This window comes from Daktulosphaira vitifoliae, unplaced genomic scaffold (genome assembly GCF_025091365.1).
Source record: "Daktulosphaira vitifoliae isolate Bord-2020 unplaced genomic scaffold, ASM2509136v1 Scaffold_1, whole genome shotgun sequence".
NCBI lineage: Eukaryota > Metazoa > Arthropoda > Insecta > Hemiptera > Phylloxeridae > Daktulosphaira > Daktulosphaira vitifoliae.
The window spans coordinates 8,443,717-8,465,269 of NW_026099572.1; the positions used below are offsets into that span (position 1 = coordinate 8,443,717).

At 27.5% G+C, this 21,553-nt stretch overlaps 3 protein-coding genes across 3 annotated transcripts in view; all 3 read right to left on the reverse strand.

Annotated features, from left to right (window-relative positions):
• LOC126894982 (putative uncharacterized protein DDB_G0282133) overlaps nucleotides 1–21,553 on the reverse strand; it is a 175,613-nt gene that overhangs the window by 140,097 nt on the left and 13,963 nt on the right. The window lies entirely within an intron of this gene.
• On the reverse strand, nucleotides 9–1,806 carry LOC126894988 (G patch domain-containing protein 2-like). Its single transcript, XM_050666401.1, has 9 exons — nucleotides 1,549–1,806; nucleotides 1,409–1,483; nucleotides 1,238–1,314; nucleotides 1,040–1,167; nucleotides 819–944; nucleotides 625–704; nucleotides 471–578; nucleotides 208–380; nucleotides 9–148 (listed from the first exon to the last, which is right to left on the reverse strand). Exons 2-9 carry the CDS (start codon nucleotides 1,476–1,478, stop codon nucleotides 17–19), a joined length of 894 nt encoding a protein of 297 aa, XP_050522358.1. The 5' UTR covers nucleotides 1,479–1,483; nucleotides 1,549–1,806; the 3' UTR covers nucleotides 9–16.
• On the reverse strand, nucleotides 3,528–5,488 carry LOC126894985 (sentrin-specific protease 1-like). The gene is made up of 4 exons (XM_050666397.1): nucleotides 5,133–5,488; nucleotides 4,872–5,004; nucleotides 4,672–4,776; nucleotides 3,528–4,399 (listed from the first exon to the last, which is right to left on the reverse strand). Exons 1-4 carry the CDS (start codon nucleotides 5,277–5,279, stop codon nucleotides 3,813–3,815), a joined length of 972 nt encoding a protein of 323 aa, XP_050522354.1. The 5' UTR covers nucleotides 5,280–5,488; the 3' UTR covers nucleotides 3,528–3,812.

The window sequence follows — 21,553 nt, forward strand, 5'->3', positions numbered from 1 at the left end:
GGTTGCATTATATTTTTTACCTTAATTCTGATTGGGCTGGATCTCGTAAGAATTGAGAAACCTTTTCATTAGCAGAAGTCAAAACAGAAAAACTTGGTTTAACAGATCTTACTCTACGAAGTCCGCCTCTGATTTCTCTATCTCCAGCCTAAATATCACAACAAAAAATATAAATATATATATAATTTAAAATAATTGGAAAAATACTTTTCTTGTCCAAAATGGAAGTCGACCAGGTCCTCGTCCATCCGTCATAACATTATTTTGTAAGCTTACAGATAAAAGTCTTTGACAATCTATTTTCATAGGTTCAGTATCATCATCAGTTATACCACCAGCTCCATATGCATTACCAACCCAATCACTTTGTTCATCATCACCTAAAATGTTTAATGAAAAATATACTTTTGAAAATTACTATTACATTGATACAGTAGCTATGTTCTAATTACTACTAACACTAAGCTTACCTTCTCTACCTTCATCATTAGTAAATATTCCAGTTTCACTTTCAGATGAACTTAGACTACTTGAACTACTTGCAATATCAACATCCATTATTTTAGTGCTAGAAGTACCTTGAACACTACTACTAGTAAGAACTTCANTTAGTGCTAGAAGTACCTTGAACACTACTACTAGTAAGAACTTCACGATTACTACGCTTCCTTTTGCCAATAGCTAATATTAATGAACCACAATTTCTACAACATTTATTTTATTAATTTAATTTTGAAATTAAAAAAGATNTTTATTTTATTAATTTAATTTTAAAATTAAAAAAGAAGGGAAAAATTAGTAAGTTTTAAATTATATACCTAGGCATACTAGCAGAATGACGTGTAGTTCTTTTCTTTTCAATACTGCTATGAGAACATCCAGTAGCAATACGAGAAGTAAATTTTACATCTGGATCAACTATCATTTTTTTAAATTTCCGTTTCCTTAAAATGAATTATATTAATTAAAATAACTAAAACAATATATATATTTAACTCTAAAATGTTTATAATAAACTTTAAGAGTGGCACTATTATACCTTCTGGTAAATGGTTTACCATGAGTTAAATTTTCATTGACAGAATCAGATTCCAAATTCATTAAATGTTTTGATAGCAAAGCAAATGGAACCGATTGAGGTGCACCACTTATATCATCAGAGTCACTCTAATGTTTAACATTCATTTTTAAATGAAAATTAGGGACAAATATTTATCTCTATAATTACAATACTCACATGATAAATACTTGAAATTCCTACGTCTTTAGAATTACTACTTGAATCATCACTTTGAGCCTTACTTCCAGGATAAGCTATGACATAAAGTATAAAATTTGTATATATTTAAATATATCTAAGTTTATATATATATTGTATACAAAAAATAAAAGCAATGAGTTAAATTACCAACACTACTGGCTGATCTTGTTCGTCTTCGTAATCCTATAGGTCGAATAAATTTATTTAACTTATCCATTTATACTATAGATAATAAAAAAATGGTTACAAATTAATAAACAAATTAAGTAAATTAAATATTAACTTACCTCATGCTAGAACAATTAAACACTATTGAATGAAATGTATTTATATACTTTTAACTATATGAATTTGTTAAGTCTGTTTGTTGAGTCAAATGTTAATACAATAACTGAAGGATATGCAATGTAAACATCCTAACAAATTATTTAATAGAGTAAAATTAATAAATAATTAATTTTATGTTAATATAATAAATTATTTAACCAATAAATTAATTTGTTATAAGTTTAACGCAACATTTAATTTAGTTGTATGAATAATTGAAAACAATTTGCAAAAGAATCACAATAAATAATTAATACTATCAGGTTTGGTAATAATGAAACAATGTAAAAAAATAATCGGTGTGTCTATATACCCGACCTGGGTCGGTTTTTGATATCGTATACGACCAACGTTATCAATACAATAGTTACCGTGTTACGAACCGACCGCCTGTCAATACATATTACCGCAATTGTGGTCGGGTCGACAGAATGTCACCGACCCGCGTATTTTCATAAGTCTTCGCGGGGTTATATTGGGTCGTTCTTTGATGCATGTAAGTAAATTGCGTACTTAAGCATTAAATTTCAAATAGGTATATGTTAAAATGGTGTTACAAGTTAGTGAAACAATTAACTTGTTTCATTGTATGCCGATGTTGTAATTATTTCGAGTCACAAAAATATCCCAAGTTATTTTAATTCAATAACTAAATTTGTACTCCATGTTTATTGTAAATGGTATCTCGCAAAATTAAATTTTTCGCCTAATACTCTTGTATATTATTTTTTTAAATTTAAATGTATTCATGNTCGCCTAATACTCTTGTATATTATTTTTTTAAATTTAAATGTGTTCATAGAGGGAAAGAGAAACTTATTTAGAGAAAAGTTTAACGTGGTAAGTATATTATCAATTTCATTAACTAATTAATTAATTTAATTAAAATAGCTGAACTTTGTTAACTTAAATGTTATAGTGGGATTGGGGAAAGATAGTCTGTGGATAATGGTGGCCACCTAGTTTTCTACTAATCTGTGATAGCTAAAAATCAGATGACTACATAAAACGATTAATTGGGTTATCAAAACCTTAAAATTTAAGTATGATGGTTATTAATTTAATTTGGTTTTGCCTCCAAAAATTTCAGATAACAATATATTATCATTAACCCTATACGAGTAATTTATATGATCACGAGTTCAATAAAACGACATTGAATAACATTTTGAAATATTCAGCTCCACTCACGATTTTTAGCCCAATTTACCAGATAATTAAGATCGTCCTGTATTAATAAGCAGTTCCTAAATGAATTAATTTTTAAAAATAGTTTGAGGTCATCAGCAATGAGAAGGAAACGGCAGTTAACAAGTGAACTTTTAATATCATTGATAAATAATTTAAATAACAAGGGAGAAAGATGTCTACCTTGTGGAACACCAGAAGGTACATCAATAATCAGTGGCGTATTTTGGGGGGATGTCCTCCATGTCTGGACACCCTACGACTTAAAAAAAATGCCTAATATATTAGTATTAACTTTATTTATAATATACTATATTTATTTACTATAAAATAAATGGTATTTTAAATAAATAACAAAATTGAAGATAATTTGATAGGATTCGACGACACGTATTTATTCACATTTTATTAGAGATTTCTAGAAATTATTTGGATTTCATTGGGTCATTTAGATAACAAAAATACCCGTAGCAAAAATATAATGACAACGGAAATATTCTGAACTTGTTGTTCATTTTTAAATTTATTTTATAGTTTATCAGTTTAAAGAATTATAAACAAATAAGTTTAGTGACCCCTATTCAATATACCGCATTCATAAAAAATACAGAAAAGAATTTTTTATAATTAAAATAGTATTTAAAAAATAAACAAAAGTTATGAAATTCTTTATGAATCGTCATTTAGTAAAATTAAAATTAAGTTGTTAAGATAGTAGATACGCTTGTTAATTTAAAAATTTATAATTGGCTGACTTTTTAACTTAATTGTATCCATAACTGTATATTATAATATTTGTATATTCACATAACAAGAACATTAAATTATTTCAGTTAAGATAAATTTATATTAAATTTGAATTTCTTAAATGAAATGTTACAAAGAAAAATAAGATTAAAATAAAATAACAAAACAACAATTAAACATAGAAAAAGTAAAAAAATGTTTGGTGGTATACAAATAAAAATTTCAATTTATAGTGAATATTAAGAAAATTGATATAAAATACAAAAATAAAATTTCATTCATAAAAATATTAATTGAATAGCTCGCCAGCAATAATTTCATTTTTGTGTCTTAATCTTATAAAAGGCATAAAATTTGCATTTATTGGTGTTGTATCTCCTCGAGACATTTTTTCTGCCAGCTCAACAGTAAATGGCCCACAATCATGTCCATTGGTTTGGCGAGATGTCTCGCCTATTTGTAATGTCCATGTAGAAGCTTTTCCTTTTTTGTCCATCTCCCATTCAATTAAGAAATTTTTTAATACCATTGGATAAGGACCCTTATACGACTTAAGACTATCATATGATGTCACAGTCTTTTCAGGTATATTAACCACTGTCAATATCCAATGACTCCCATATACATTCATGGGCACAAAAAGTAATTTTATTGTGTGAATATCTTTTTTTATCCATCTTCTTACAGCTGGATAACCTCCTCGAAGATACGCTACAATAAAATCAGTGACAACTGCATAAACTTCACCTTCTGACCGTTTTACTATCATTTTAATGTACTCATTAATTGTGTCTGAAGTATACCATGATGTGGGCGATTTAAATGAAGGTGCATTATACTGATCAAGAGATTTTGTGTTCTGATTTTGCATTACTTCTGCAAGTGTAACCATATTTAAACATTTTTCATAAAATTAATAAAAAACTTTGTTGAACAGTTTACTATTATTTAGGTTTATTTAAGGTTTTGGAATATGAAATTAAACACGTATAATTACTTTTGTTTAAAACGTCCATGGACCCCCTTAATTACACGCCTCTGCAGAAGTTATATTAATTTAACTCGTATTATTATAATTAATTATGTTTAATAAATAATCTTTTTTTATTTAATTTTACATAAAATAAATAGATTAAATAACTAATTACCTTTTTCTTTCTCTGGTACTTTTATTACTTCAATAGTGGACAGAGCAAGTAAATTTACGTCATTCGGCGTATTTAAGGTCAAAGGATTAGAACTAACTTTTGGCTCTAAAATAATTTATGTTTAAAAATATTACATATTTGTTTCAAAAATCAAAACTTCATATTTTTTAAAAATGAATTATATTTTAAAAGTTGTATACTTTTTATGACTTTTTCATCTTCTTCGGATGAATTTCTTTTTAAATTTGGTCGAGCAGTAGTATTAGAAGATATCTCAAAAAGTTGTTTTTTTATTTCGGATTTTTTGCGTTCCAAATTTTTCTTATGAAAACTCTTAACGGATCATAAAAATATATTTAATTATATGATAAATTTATTTAAAAAATCTGCTTTAAGTCCAAAAAATGGTTTAGGGTATACCCTAAAATCTTTTTATTGAAATAAAGCATAATAAAATATACCTTTTCTAACAAATCAGCTGATATTAATAGCGGATTGTCTTTTGAAATTGCTATATTTTTTTTTTCTGTTGAATTTAAAATTTCATTTTTATATTTTTCAGATTTTTCATTCTGAAAAAGTGTTCCGAATTCTCTTTGCTGCATCATATTCTAGGTAACCAAAGAGATATTTAAATAAACAAATAAACTATACTTAATATTATATTATTATCTTCGATAAAAATTGAATTTCCCATAAAAATCTAATAGAAAAAATAGCAGAATAATATTAAACATTATGTTACCGCATTTATATTAAGGGGGTTGATAGTTTATTTTATATTTTTGAATCAGACAAACCCCAATAACATAGCTAAATCGAATAAATATATTAATATAATTATAGTTACCAATTTTTCTGGAATAATTTTATCATTTTTATTCGTTTTTCGATACGTGCATTTTTTTGGAATAATGGAATTTTTTATAGGATAAATATTTTTATTAATAATTGCTGCAAATTGAATATAATTTTAATAATTATTAATTAAATAATCAATTTCGAAAAAGGTTTTTAATATTAAAATAGTTAAATTAAAGTAAAGCGACTGAATTATTGTTATATATGAATAAGAGAACTTATTATTAATTTTTCTTATATTTTATATTAAAAAACTTTTTCTCTATTCGAAATAGTTAGTTTAATTATTAATCTTAATAGTGTTTACAGATAATTCTTCCATCTTTAGTTGAATTTTTTGATATTTGTCCTTTATGTGTATTATTTAAAACACAATTAGGATGCATGAAACGACGATTCCATATTTCTTCAACTCTACGTATGACCTTATGTAAGTTTGATTCATTTGTTTGACCAAATATATTTTTTTCACTTGCCATATCAATAACTAATTAAATAAATCTTAATAATTACACAAGACGATAGTTTATTTTTCACGGGAAAAAACGAAGTGAACTTAAATGTGGATGAAATCAACATTTACATCTAATTGTCAAGGAAACTTAATTGTAAAAATTCATTAAAAAAATGTATAAGCCAATTATAAATAAATTTAGTATAAACAATACTTATTTATTTTAATTGTATTATTGGTCAAAGAATACAATATTTTAAGAATAATACAGAGAATTATCAAAAAAAATATATATATATTTTGAAGAAAAANTTCTATTGGGTTCAGGTCGGGACTTTGAGCTGGCCAATCCATAGTTTTAAATTTTTGATTGGCAAGCCATTGTTTAAGGGATTTCGCTGTATGCTTGGGGTCATTATCCTGTTGGAAAATGACTTCATTGTTTGGTATTGGCATTTTTGCGACCACACCTTGCAAATTACTTGATAGAATGTTTTTATACATATATTGATCCATAGTACAAACAATTTTATGAATGGGTCCGGGTCCATGTGCAGTAAAACAGCCCCATAGCATGACAGATCCTTCACCATGCTTGACCGTCTGCTTGATATGAGATGGTTTAAGGCTCTCGACAGTCCATTTCCAGAACCAGGACTTTCCGTCAGAGCAGTATCTATTAATTTTGGTTTCATCCGACCATATCACCCTTCTTCAGTCTTTTTCTGTCCAGTGTTTATGATCTTTAGCAAACTTTAACCTAGCCTTCATATTTTTTTTGAAAACCCGCAATGGTTTTCTCTTTTTTCGGCACACACAAAATTTTGTTCCTTGAGAATTCTCGAAGCTGTCCACCTGCTTACTTTTTTTCCCGTGTATTGTTGTAATAGATTGGCTGCCATTGAAGATGAAGATGCTTCTCCGTTTGTTAAAAGTGAGCAAGTCTTCATCTATCTTGTGGGGTAGTACACTTAGGTCTTCCTTTTAGTCGAGGTAAAGCGTTAGGACAACCTTTATTTTTTATTTTTTGCACTGTCGTTTGGCTGACGCCACTCTGACGAGCCACTTCTCTGGTTGATTGACCCGATTTTAGTATCGAAATAATTTGTGCCGTTTTTTGAGGAGTAATTTTATGTTGGTTCCTTTCACTACGAAAGACTGATTAAAATAGAAATAGAGTATTCTTTTTGTAATAGAAAGAAATGTAAACAAATCAAGAATGAAAAAACTCTTTTCTTCAGACGTCCTAAAAATAGCAAGTCAAAGACACGCACTACGATTTGGGTTTTTACGTTGTATTAATAACAGGTGCAAAAGTGAGTATTTTTAAATAAACAAACTCTCAGGCCTTTTATCTTTTTCGTGACTATTTTTTGTGCATAAACTTTTGTTTTAACCCCTATAATATGGATTCAAAAATGTATTAAATTAAATTAATATTTAGTTTTGAAAATGCTAATTTTCCAAAAATGTTGGTAGTTGTGTTCACTTTTGCTCGTCACTGTATAATATAGTTTAACAATTTAATCAATAATTGCNTTGAATATATAATATAGTTTAACAATTTAATTAATAATTAAATTAATGACATATTAATTCTGATAAAAGAAAATAACAGAAGATTTGAATTAATTTTAACGACTTTAACAAATCGAAAATAACTTTAGGGTTTAACTACCTTATAGGTTTAATTATTATTTACATTTTTAATGTTATTATTATTATTTAAATTTTTTTTTTGACAATAACGGCTATCTTTGTAACTTCAATATATATCAAGAAAATGACAAGTTATCCAAAAAATTCAAGGAAATTTTAGAGAAATATTAAGATACAGAGCCAAGGAGATGACCGTTTAAAATCATTTTTGGAAGCTGAAGAAACAATAAAATATACAAGTGAAACACTTTAAAATGAAATAATTGAATCCTGCAATAAAATTATTTTAAATAAAATCATAACAAACATAAATGTCCAAAGATGTTTCAAAATACTTGCTGATGAAACGGCTGACATTGGTGAAAGCGAACAAGTAACTTTGTGTGTTCGATATTTAGATGTTGAAAATATGATTATCAAGGAAGAATTCTTCAGTTTGTGCCTATAATAGATACTACTGGAAAAGGTTTATATATTATTATTCAAAGTTTACATTCATTTGGTGTAGAAACAAAATACCTTAGAAGACTGAGTTACGATGGATGTGCTTCTATGTCTGGTTAATTTAACGAAGCTCAATCTCTTATTCACCAAAGTCATCCACTTGCGACGTTTGTTCATTGTGCTGTTCATGTTTTAAACCTTGCTATTTCTTATTCATGTTCTATACAAAAAACATGAAATTGATTATGAACAACATCAAAAGTTAGAGATTTTTTCATACACCCTAAACGAAAAGATGTGTTGAAAAGTCAAATCGAAGAAAGTCAAAAATGTATAACTAAAAAATCATTAAAACAATTATGTGCGACTAAATGAGTTGAACGTTTTTATGCTGTCAATGATTTTCTTGAGCATTTTGTGTACCTAATTGAATCGTTATTTATAATTTCGAAGTGGAATGAAACTGAAACATCATCAAAAGCAAGCAATTTACAAACATCAATACTGAAAGGAGATTTTATTATTTGTTTACTTATTATAAATAAAGTATTTAGTTATGAGTTACCTTGTTTAAAACAATTTCAAAGAAATTAGCAGTTACACAGCATTGTTATTATCAATGGTAGTAAGGGTCATTGTTGTGAGTTTATAAATACACCAACTGACAATACAAAAAGTATATCTATGATAGTCATAATTGATAATAAACAACCCGTGACTGCGACATTGATATCATATAAACCATTTAGCTACCTGTATTTGTAATCATATCACCATGTGTATTATACATGTATATAAACTCAAAAATTTGAAACTTCAAATGTTTATATCTAATAAACTAATAAAGTTATATTAAAAATTCAAATGCCATGTACTATTTAATTAAAAATCCAAACATTTTATTATATTCAAAATATGTGTTCCCATTTAAAAGACAAAAAGACAAAGTTGACACCCTTACAAGGCATAAGGGATGAACATAAAAAGTTTTAAATAGTTAATAATTTAAGAATAATGTGTAACTAAAGAAAACCAAAAAAAACGTTAAAATTATATTTATTCTACAAGTAAATGAGTGGGTTATGATAAAAAATCACTATGTATACTGTAATATAGTTTATAATTTGTAAAACTGGAAGTAAAAAATGTTTGTAATGTTTTGTTTAATTGTAATTTCCTGATCTATTGTTACTAGACCAGGAATTAAATATTTATAAACATTTTTGAAAATGATAATATTATTAATTTTGTAAAAAGAAGAAAAACAAAATTTTTTAGTATATAAGACGAAATGGAATGAATCGTAGAGGAGAGAGGACTTCGGGAGCACCGAAGGTAATCTCTTTTCGCGCGGTACGTTTATGACATTAAATTTTCATTTTGTGTATTGTTTTATTGTGTTTTTAGTGTATATTTATTTTGTATGTTTTGCATTGTTTAATTATATCTATAATTAAATACATTTGAGTTATTATTAAACATTTATTACTTTAAGTTAAGACACTGGGGTTGTTTATTTTAAGATACAACAGTCCCAAAATTTCAAATTTCAAATTATTTGTCAATTCCTAAAATAGTAATTAGAAAAATAGTAAGTTTTCTTTACGTCAATAAACAATTCTACAATTTTCGTTTATGACGTTCATTAAAAGTTGGACACCATCCGAGAAATCATTCAAAATACACCACTGAATAAGAAAGGTGTGAAAAATTTTTCATAGTTCAAATAAATAGAAACATAGGAGTTAGATTTAAAAAACATTTGCGACATATCAAAAATCAAGACACTAATAAATCTTGCGTAATTAGTGTTGAACGAAAGAATATTCTCAATTGGAAGTCATTAACAATCTTAAATAAATATATATGCTGAGAATGAAACGCTGTAAATATTATGTTATGTTTTTTATAATTCTCATTAGGTATTTTTCGACCGAACTTTACCTCTTACTATGATATAAAAATGATCGTATGTGATAAAATAATGATTTAAAATTTATATAATGTTTAAATAAATAAATATGTATGTTATCACATAAAAATATGAATGCGACATTTTTATAAAACATTAGAAATAGATATAATTATACTTATTAAATGTTAAATCTAAAGTTACATAATAATATTAAAAAAATGTATTAATCAATTCTCAAAATTGATTACTAAGTTGGTTTGGGTTATTTATAAAATACATATGTGTATGTAATACTTTCCTGTATAATATTTTTACAAATAACTAAATTTAACTCCTTGGGCTTTTAGTTGACTATCCATTACGCCGTGTTTAAAGAAAAATATTACTAATGGCCACAGAAGTCAAAATTGTATATTTAATAGAAAACAAAAAAATTATTTAATTTAGTATTTAGTGAATTATATTTTGGATTATGTAATAGTATAATAAATATTTTAAAGCCGACCCAAATTACAGAAATGTCCATATAAAAGGTGTTAAATACAGATGATTTTTTTATCATATTCCACTCAATTACTTACGGAATAAATATAATTAAAACAATTTTTTTTTTGTTTATCTTTAGTTATACATTACTCTTGAATTATTAACTATTTAATACTTTTTCAGCTCATCTTTTATACTTTGTAAGGGTGTCCACTTTGTTTTTTTTAAATGGGAACACAGGTTTTAATTTTAATANCACCGTGGTATTCTTAAAGTGTTGAGATACTGTAAATTATTTATGTACCTTAACCAATCATCTAGTAATAATTTAGGTATCTGCTCGTCCCAATCTATTTTCTCTTGCCATAATTTTTGCATGAATATTTTAGCAACAATAATTACTGGTGCCACGAGCCCTAAAGGATCTGTGGCGGTCGAATATTCTAGAATGTTCGGCCGCCGCCGCCTCTAGAAGATTCGTCGCTCTACATAAGCGTGTGGCGGTCGAATGTTCTAGAGAGTTCCGCCGCCGCTTCTAGAAGATTCCTCTGACTATTTAAGGGCAAGATCGTCGCTCCAGTCAATCAATCGATCAGTCAATCACTTACGCACTCTGTCTTAAACGCGCTTCGTCTCTCGCTGTTATTTGTTAGTTCTCTTAGAAGAACAACGTGTGCGGCAACTCATCAATGAAGAAGAACTAGGTGACCGTAAGCCATCACAGTTCTTACGACATCTCCGTTCCCTTGCCGGCACTACTACATTACAAGACAATATTTTACGTCAACTTTGGCTCCGCCGTCTACCATCACATGCACAAGCTATTTTAACCGCACAATCAGAGCTTCCTCTGGATAAGGTAGCCGAGCTGGCTGACAAAATTGTTGAAGTGCAGCCAGCCCCCTCGCAATTCGTCCATGCTGTTGCCACGACGAACAATAAAAAGGAACTCGATGTTTTAGCCGCCATTGAAGCACTCGCAAAACAGGTAAGCGAATTATGTGCTAAACGCCCGCAACGTTCCCGCTCTAGGTCACGTAACCGTTCAAACGTGGAACTGACTAACGGCAAAGGATGGTGTTGGTATCATAGCACTTATGGAGAAAAGGCTGCCAAATGTAAGGCTCCCTGCAAGTATCAGGAAAACCCCAACGACAGTCAGTAGCGGCGGCAACAGACTGTCCGAACCCGAGCAGCCGCCTGTTTGTTACAGATCAAATAACAAAACGCCAATTTTTAGTCGACTCCGGTTCCGACTTATCTTGTTACCCTCAACGGCTACTACGGGAACGACGCCATGCCACCGATTACGACCTCAGCGCGGCCAACAACAGTGCCATATAAACTTACGGGACGGTCCATCTCAATTTGAATTTAGGACTTCGACGCAGTTTCCCGTGGAGTTTTATTGTCGCCGACGTGAGTACTCCTATCATTGGTTCCGACTTCATGGCATACTACCACTTGCTGCCGGATTGCCGTACCAAACGTCTTATTGATGGTGTCACAGGCTTGGCTGTGAATGGTAAGGTTTCCTCTGTAAATCAATGCAGCATAAAATCAGTTGCCAACACTTCCCCTTGGGCTGCACTTCTCGCAGAATTTCCGGACATCACACGTCCCACCGGATTGCCCAGGACAATAAAACATCAAACAGTGCACCACATTCTTACGACACCTGGTCAGCCAATAGCCTGCCGCCCACGCCGCTTAGCTCCAGGTAGACTAAAAATCGCCAAACAGGAATTCGCGGAAATGGTCAAGGCAGGTACCGCTAGACCTTCAAGCAGTCCGTGGTCTTCACCATTACATTTAGCACCGAAAGGGGAGAACAGCTGGCGTCCTTGCGGTGATTACCGCGCGCTGAACGCCCGAACTATACCAGACTCCTATCCAGTCAGACACATACATGATTTCTCGCACAACCTGGCTAATTGCACGCTATTTTCCACAATCGATCTGGTAAAGGCTTACCATCAAATACCTGTTAATCCGGACGATATATGCAAAACAGCCATTACCACTCCATTCGGACTTTACGAATTTCCTTTTATGACATTCGGATTGCGAAATGCTGGACAAACTTTTCAACGCTTCATAGACGAAGTTACCAATGGGTTGGACTTCTGTTATGCATATATTGATGACATTTTGGTATTCTCTAAATCGGAAGAGGACCACAAACAGCATTTACGCACTCTTTTCGGGAGACTTTCTGACTACGGTGTTGTCGTTAACCCGCAAAAATGTGTATTAGGTTCGGCTGAGGTGAAATTTCTAGGTTACCTAGTATCTTCTGAAGGCACCCGCCCGCCACCGGAACGCGTCGAAGCCCTACGACAGTATCCATTGCCAAAATCTATGCAAGGATTACGCCGGTTTTTGGGAATGGTAAATTTTTATCGCCGGTTTATTCCCAAAGCTGCCGACCTGCAAGCACCACTTCACGGTATTCTCAAAGGCCCGAAGACAAAAGGTTCCCAACCGATAGAATGGACTCCCGAGTTAGAAAAAGCGTTCACCACATGCAAAGAAAGTCTTGCGACCGCTACTCTTTTAGCACATCCTCATCCAGCCGCACGACTTGGACTATTCACAGACGCATCTAGCCAATCTATCGGCGCATGTCTGCAGCAGCGAGTCAATAACATCTGGCAACCCATAGCATTTTTTTCAAAGAAAATGTCGGTGAAACAAAGTGCGTGGCCTGCGTATTATCGTGAGTTGCTTGCCATCTATGAATCGGTGAAGTATTTCAGGCACATTGTCGAAGCACAACCATGTACCATTTTCACCGATCATAAGCCACTTGTATATGCTTTCACCCAACGGAGAGAAAAGATACCTCCTACGCAACTCAACCAGTTGACATTCATATTCGAATTCACCACCGAACATTCTAGAACATTCGACCGNACGCACTCTGTCTTAAACGCGCTTCGTCTCTCGCTGTTATTTGTTAGTTCGTTGTAATATAGTATAGTTGTTATTAAATCGTAAAAGTGTTTATTACTTCTATATATATTACACCTCGCTACACATATATAATACAAGAGGGATTACAAATACAGATAGCTGTCACAGACACGGAATGTTTATTGTTAATTTTGATTATCAATAGATAAACTTTTTGTATTGCCAGTTGGTGTATTTATAAACTCACAACAATGTGCCTTACTATCATTGATAAGAAATGCTGTGTACCTGTGAATATCGAAATCATGAAAAACCAATTAGTTACTTGTATTTGTAATTCATCGTATATTATATATGTATATTAACTCAAAAATTTGAAACTTTTAATAGTTATATGTTATAAACTAATAAAGTTATATTAAAAATTCAAATGCCATTTTCTAGTAAATTAAAAACTTAAACATTTTATTAAAATTAAAACCTGTGTTCCCATTTAAAAAAAACAAAGTGGACACCCTTACAAAGTATAAAAGATGAGCTGAAAAAGTATTAAATAGTTAATAATTCAAGAGTAATGTATAACTAAAGATAAACAAAAAAAAAATTGTTTTAATTATATTTATTCCGTAAGTAATTGAGTGGAATATGATAAAAAAGTTATCCTGTATATGAAAAACACCCATTTTTTAGAGCTACTTTTGATTTTTTCAATATATATATTTTTGAGTAATATACATGTACAATGTATGAAGAAACTCAAATATAAGTAACTAATTGATTTTTATGACGTCGCTAGATACGGAGCATTTATTGTCAATTATGAATTTATCAACAGATATGCTTAATTTATAGTAGTTTTTAAGGCATTATGTTGTTAGTTAATATTTATAAATACGCCAATTTCAATACAGAAAACATATCTGCGATAGTCATAATTGACAATAAATTCTCAGTATCTACGATAGCGACGTTATAAAAAACAATTAGCTACCTGTATTTTTTATCCATCATGTATTATACATATATATTAACTCAAAATTTTGAAACTTATTGAAAATTTGAAATTTAGAAATAATTATTCTGTATTTAGATTAGGGTGGCTTATATTCTATAAACTTTCTTTGATCAATCTTCGTACCCGCCAATTTTTTTCGTTATTATATGTAATTCAATTGAGTAAAATTTGGTTATGATAACTTTTAAAAGGTATTTACAAACATTTTCTAAAATTATTTTTACTTTCTCAAAAATATAAAATAAAAAATGAAAAAAAAATTTGCTAAAACTCAATTTTTGAAGATAAATTATTCTTAACTTTCGGCATAATCACTTTACAACAAAATGTTTCGTATAAAAATATGTAAAATTAAATTTTCTAAAACATTATTTTTATGTAAAATTATTGTCAGATGATTACTTTTGTTATTTTAATAACACTAACGATCTTTTTACATAAGAATGGTGTTTTACAAAATTTAATTTTACAAATTTGTTATACGAAACATTTTGTTGTAAAATGATTACTTCGAAAGATAAGAATAAGGCCAGGAGAAGCTTTAAAAAATATTGTTGTCGATCTTTTAATAAAATATACTCTTTCAAAAGGATACTTATTCTAAAATGAAATAAGGGTACATTATTAATTTATATTTATAATAAAAATATAGTGTATAGAATCTTTTATAAATATAAAACAATTTATAGATTTTGTGTAACGATTTCGTATTATTTAAAATTAAATTGTTTTTCTAAACAGTCATATTAACGACACAACACGTAATATACAGCGTGTGACACATATAATGTGACATTCAGAATCAACGTTGGAATTTTAAAATCTTATTACGTTACGTTTATGCTTTCAAACCACAAACAATCTATTGTCTAATAAACCATTAAGATAAATGATAAAATTTTGTAAGGAATATTTAACATCATTTACTCAATATATTTCAACCGATATCAATCCTTTATTTTTCATAAACGTTTGTATTTATTTTATTTATTCGATTATTACATGCGTTTAGCATCCGTTTACTCACTTTTCTGAACCTCTTTTATTTATATCTTTACACCCTTACATATTATGCCATACTTAACCACATATCATATTACTCCATTCCATTATATTTTATTTTATTTTATTCTAACTACGAACCAGCCTTTTAATTTTCTTTTAGTATATTACAAGCATTACACATTTTTATATTATATTCCCTTTTAAATCCTCTATTTTATTTAATTTCTTTTGGGTTTACTACAAATAGGAAAGACATAGTTTCTATAAAAGACGAGTTAGCACGTTAATGTCGCCGTCGATAAGCTAATATAAATTTAATCAAAGATTAAAAGCTATTATTTTAATTGACTGATCAATATAACACATATTAAATAATTACACAATATTTTCCTTATACAATCGCTCAATAATGTATAAATAAAAATGTGTCATTGAATACCTTGTAATTTAAAGGTTTGCAAAAAATGTTAAGGATTTTTTTTATTGTTATATGTCATTTTACAATTATTATATTTTATTATAATATTTAAATATATTTTCCATTAAAACATTATTTAAACGTTCTTTTTTTAATTGTTTACAAATTACAAAATTATCTTTTTTAAAATCTTTATATTGTAATATTTTAATGAAATTTTTGTTAAACATTTTTTTAAGATAAATTTTAAATCTTAATTTAATTAATAATTATACTATATTTTTAATAAAATATTATTTTAGAAAATTTTTTAAATATTTGAAAATAATACTATTTTACAAATCAGTTTTACAAAATAATAATTTTAATAGAATAATTATAAAATATTATCATTTTGAATCTGCTATTTGGTTAGTACTTCCTATTCTTCACCTAATCAGATAATATAAAAAATTTTTTACTGGTATTTTAATACAATACATAAAGTTAGATAATATTACTTGTAGTAAAAAAACAATAAATTCATTTAAATACACCAAACAAAAATTTAATTGCTTCAATGTAATATTATATAGGTAATCCAATTAATAATTAAAAATTGTATTTTAGCTTCGATGCGAAGCTGAGAAGGTATTGGTTTTACTATGATGTGTTTTTTTTTTGTGTGTCTGTGAACCACTTTTACTCAGCTCTCACCGAACGGATTTCTTTCAATAATACGTCAAAAGATCACAAATTGTATCTAGTCGAAGACATAACCCTTAAAAATTGAAAAGATTTCTCTCATTTCCCGTAAATGGGGGAAACCTCCAAAAAAATTACAAATTTAAAAATCGCTAATTTTCGAAATTTTTTCAATTTTTTTTACTAAAAACTGCCATAACTTTTGTCATTTTAAATCTCCCCCTGTAGGCAGGTTAAGTGTCAGATTTACAAAAACAATATACTAAATGATAAGTAAAGACATCAAACATCTATAAAAAAAAAAATTTACTGATCCATACATTTTCCAAAAAGTTATAGCATTATTAAGTTAAAAATATAAAAAAGAATTATTTTACAAAAATCGTAATTTTTTATTAACTTTGATGTCTATTTTCACCACAAAGACAAGTCCAGAGGTCAAATTTTTTTTTCAAATTAAATGAGATTACATTAGCTTTAATTTAAAATATATATAAAAGTGTCAGTATTTCCGGAACACTTTTAAAAGTTAAGTAGAAAAAGTTCTACTTTCTATATGCATTTATCAGATTTGAACACCCTCCGTATATAAGGAAACAGTCTGATTTAAAAAGAAGTATTTCAAATGAAAGATGTATATAAATACTAATTCACATGAAAAAATTGTATTGATCCATACATTTTTAAAAATGATATAGCATTTTAAAGTAAAAAATGTAAATTATAAAATCGAGAATTTTCACACAAATATAGCACTCGGTAGCTATTTTCTCCGTGAAGACAAAATGAATTCCGAAATTTTTTTTTTCATAATAAAGTAAATTACATTAGCTTTAATTTAAGATGTATATAAAAGTGTCAGATCTTCCGGAACACTTTCAAAGGTTAGTTGAAAAAGTAAATTATTTGAGAAAAAGTTGTCATTTTAAATCCCCCCCTGTGGGCAGGTTAAGTCTCAGATTTACAAAAAAAATATACCAAATGATAGGTAATGACATCATGCATCTATAAAAGAAAGAATTATATTGATATGTTCATTTTTAAAAAAGTTACGGCAGTTTTTAGTAAAAAAAATTGAAAAAATTTCGAAAATTAGCGATTTTTAAATTTGTAATTTTTTTGGAGGTTTCCCCCATTTACGGAAACGAGGGAAATGTTTTCAATTTTTGAGGATAATCTCTTCAACTAGATACGATTTGTGATCTTTTGACGTATTGTTCAACAAAATCGGTCCAGCGAGAGCTGAGATTGAGCGTGCACAGACACAAAAAAAAAAAACACATCATAGTAAAATTTATACCTTCTCTGCTTCACATCGAAGCTAAAAATTATTTATAAGTTAAAGGCTGGCTTGTGAATCAAATAAAAATCAATATTGTCTAATTTGTTACAGTTAAAAATTATCATATCGTTAGAAGCGTCTATATTATTATTATAATTTAAGAAATTGGTGTACAATTACAAAAACATCAACTCCTATTTCCTTAAATATAACGTGAATAGTGGTTCTTTGATTTAAAAGTATAATTTATGAATAAATATATATTATAGTATGAAATTGATATTTAATAATTTTGTATTGTAATTTTTATGGTGAAATTGTAAAAATTATAAAGTAGTAGTTACATTACATTTTTTAAAAAGTTATAACAATTTAAAGTTGAAAAATTAAAATATGAAATTGAAAATGTTAACACCAAAATTAACACATAGAAGATAAATTTCAGAGATAATTTTTTTCTGTTTTGAACTTATAGTATATAATATAAGCTTTATTATAATTAATGTTTGAAAGTCAGAGTATTTCCGAACATTTTCAAAACTTAAGTTGAAAAAGTTAAATTTTTGTACAGATGTTGCTATTTTGACCCCCCCCCCCTGTGGGTAGGTGGAAAATGATCAAATGTCTACAAAAATATATCAAATGATAGGAAAATTCATAAGGCTTCATATAAAAAAAATTATGTTGATTTATTAATTTTTTAAAAAGTTATGGTAGTTTTAAGAAACAAGTTTAAAAAATGGCAAAATTTACCGATTTTAAATATCGTAATATTTTTGGGAAATTTCCCATTAAAGGGAACGAAGGAATTTTTTTACATTTTTAAGGGCAATGTCTTCAACTAGATATGATTTGTGATCTTTCGACGTATTACTGAAAGAAATCGGTCATATGAGAGCTAAGAAAAAGTTGCGACAGACATAAAAAAAACACATCATAGTAAAATTAATACTTCTCAACTTCGCATCGAAGCTAAAAATGATCCAAAATTTTCAACGGAGACATTAAGTGGTATTTGAGCTAGCAGGTCAAGACAATCAATGGCATTTTCAATGGGTTTTAAAATAAATTTAATCTCATTATTGAAAATTTTCTTAGACTAAGTGTCCAAAATTGCATCTTATGTACTTACTTGTTTCTTGAGGAGCCGCATTATCATCTAAACAATAAACACAACATTGAATTAGCGATGGTCAAAAATATCTAGGTAAATTATACTTCGTTATCTAAATAACAAAAACATTAAAGTGAAATTTTTTTATATAGTCAGAGAAAGACATCAAAAATATCAGTAAAAATTGTTAGAACCTCAGTAATATCACCATCATAAATGAAAAAATCATAAATGTCATGTAATAATGTGTGTTTTTATATATACAATTTCTCAATTGTCCACAGGAATTGAAAAAAAGTGTTACATAAAATTTAAAGTTCTTTAGTTAATTTCTTACTTGTATTTACATAATTGTCATCTAAACAAGTTCGAATAATAACACAGAATAGGCTAAGTTCTACATAGAATAGATTTATTATAGAATTGAATAATTTAGTTAGGTATAGTTAGGTAGTTATGTTTAGAATAGTTATATACATAATATAGGTTAAATATATATTCTATATTAATTTATAACATAAAACCATACTTATTAAACATAAATAAGTTGTTTTTTAATAACTTATTTTTATATTTTATGTAGCAAAATTAGCCTCTAACTTAACGTCACATTAAGATCAATATAACAAATTCTATATATACATATATATATATATATATTAATAACATTTCTTCTGATTACCAGTATTATCTGAAGCCATAATGACACCTAAATAATAAATAAGTTAAAATAATATACTTTTGGAAATATTCATTCTTTAGTAATACACCAAAAAATCATTTACTTCTCATAGTATTGATTAAGTCAAGAACTAAAAAATATAAATTATAGCATTTTATAGTATTTTATAGGTTAATTATAGTATTATAGTATCACAGTATTATTAAAGATTTTATAGGTTTAACATTTTAAATGTATAAATTTCAACTTTAGTAAAATATTTATTAAAATTTCGAAAATTGTTATCTAAACAAATGAATTTGTTATTTTGAAACCTATTCTGAATACTAAAATAGATTGAAAGAAATATGATATGAAATAAAAACGAAAAAATAATAATTTTAAATATATATTTGTTATTCTCAAACGTTATATTTTTAAATTTTATGTAGTAAAAATTAGGCTCGAACTTGATGTCATACTAAGATCTAAATAACAAATGCTTTGTGAATTAATAACATTTTTCGCTCTTACCAATATTTTCCGTAGTTGTATTGCTATCTAAATAATAAAATATTATTAGTATTATCCAGTACATATAAATCTATTAAATTATCATTTACTTGTTGTAGCTTCGCTCAAGTCATTAGCTAAAAAAAAATACAATATATATTTAATTTTATATGTACGATCATATATGTTCAAAATTTTAAATGTATAAATGTTTAATATTCAAGATAAAATCGATAATTTATGCTTGAAAAAACATTATAAACCTATCAGCACCAGAAATTTGAAAATATTCATTCAGTTTTAAACATTTTATAAAATATATCAAACTATGCTATTGTAAAATAGGCATATTCAATTTTTTTTTACATTTTAAATTTACTATAATTTTATTTTTAAACTCTGGTCCTAATAAATTTTTAACTAATGACAATAAACATTCCTTTGCTTAGTGTGTGAAATTGGCTATATTGATATATTGGCATTATATCATTATACACCAATCAATATTAATATGGCTGATTGTATGGTACACCATTACTTTTTGTACTTAGGTTTTTCATTAGATCTTCATGAATAGTATATTAAAAATTCATTATTATTAGTTTTTTTGAATTTGATACAGGAAATAAAAAAACGAAAAACTTTTTACAAAAATTTTGTTACTGTTGGCTTTAAAATCAATTAACTGATAAAATATATATCGCGGCAAAGTAATTCTTTTTTTAATCATAAATACATTAAAAAACTTTAATCTTCCATATGATAAAATTTGTCAAACTTACCNTTTTAATCATAAATACATTAAAAAACTTTAATCTTCCATATGATAAAATTTTATCAAACTTACCGGACAAATTTTTAAAAAATTGAAAATTAAGGATTGAATTAAGGAATTAATAAGACAGTATTAAATACTCTTTAAAGTTCTTTAGTTAAATACTTACCCAAAACTTGAGATAATCTATCTAAACAAGTATAAAAAAAAAACTGAATTAGCTAAGTTCAAACTTATTCTGAATACTAAAATAGATTGAAAGAAATAGGATATATAATAAAATCGAAAAAACAATACTTTTAAAAAAGAAATTTATATTCTCAAACGTTATATTATACAATTTTGTATAGGAAAAATCAGCCTCGAATTTAATGTCATATTAAACGCGAAATAAAAAGTTCTATGTCAATTAATAACATTTTTCGCTCTTACCAATATTATCCGTAGTCGTATTTCTATCTAAATAATAATATATTAATAGTATTATCCAGTACATATAAATCTATTAAATTATCATTTACTTCTTGTAGCTTCGCTCAAGTCATTAGCTAAAACAAATACAATATATATTTAATTTTATATGTACGATCATATATGTTCAAAATTTTAAATGTATAAATGTTTAATATTCAAGATAAAATCGATAATTTATGCTTGAAAAAACATTATAAACCTATCAG

Bases quoted from the DNA above. Each gene is read 5' to 3' on its own strand.
- LOC126894988 (XM_050666401.1), bottom strand. From the start codon at position 1,478: ATGGATAAGTTAAATAAATTTATTCGACCTATAGGATTACGAAGACGA. The intron at 705-818 runs GTATATAATTTA...TAAATGTTGTAG, and splicing joins CATTCTGCTAGTATGCCTAG to AAATTGTGGTTCATTAATAT. The intron at 579-624 runs GTACTTCTAGCA...GTAGTGTTCAAG, and splicing joins TACTAGTAGTAGTGTTCAAG to GTACTTCTAGCACTAAAATA.
- LOC126894985 (XM_050666397.1), bottom strand. From the start codon at position 5,279: ATGATGCAGCAAAGAGAATTCGGAACACTTTTTCAGAATGAAAAATCT. The intron at 5,005-5,132 runs GTATATTTTATT...TGATCCGTTAAG, and splicing joins CAGCTGATTTGTTAGAAAAG to AGTTTTCATAAGAAAAATTT. The intron at 4,400-4,671 runs GTAATTAGTTAT...TTACACTTGCAG, and splicing joins AGTACCAGAGAAAGAAAAAG to AAGTAATGCAAAATCAGAAC.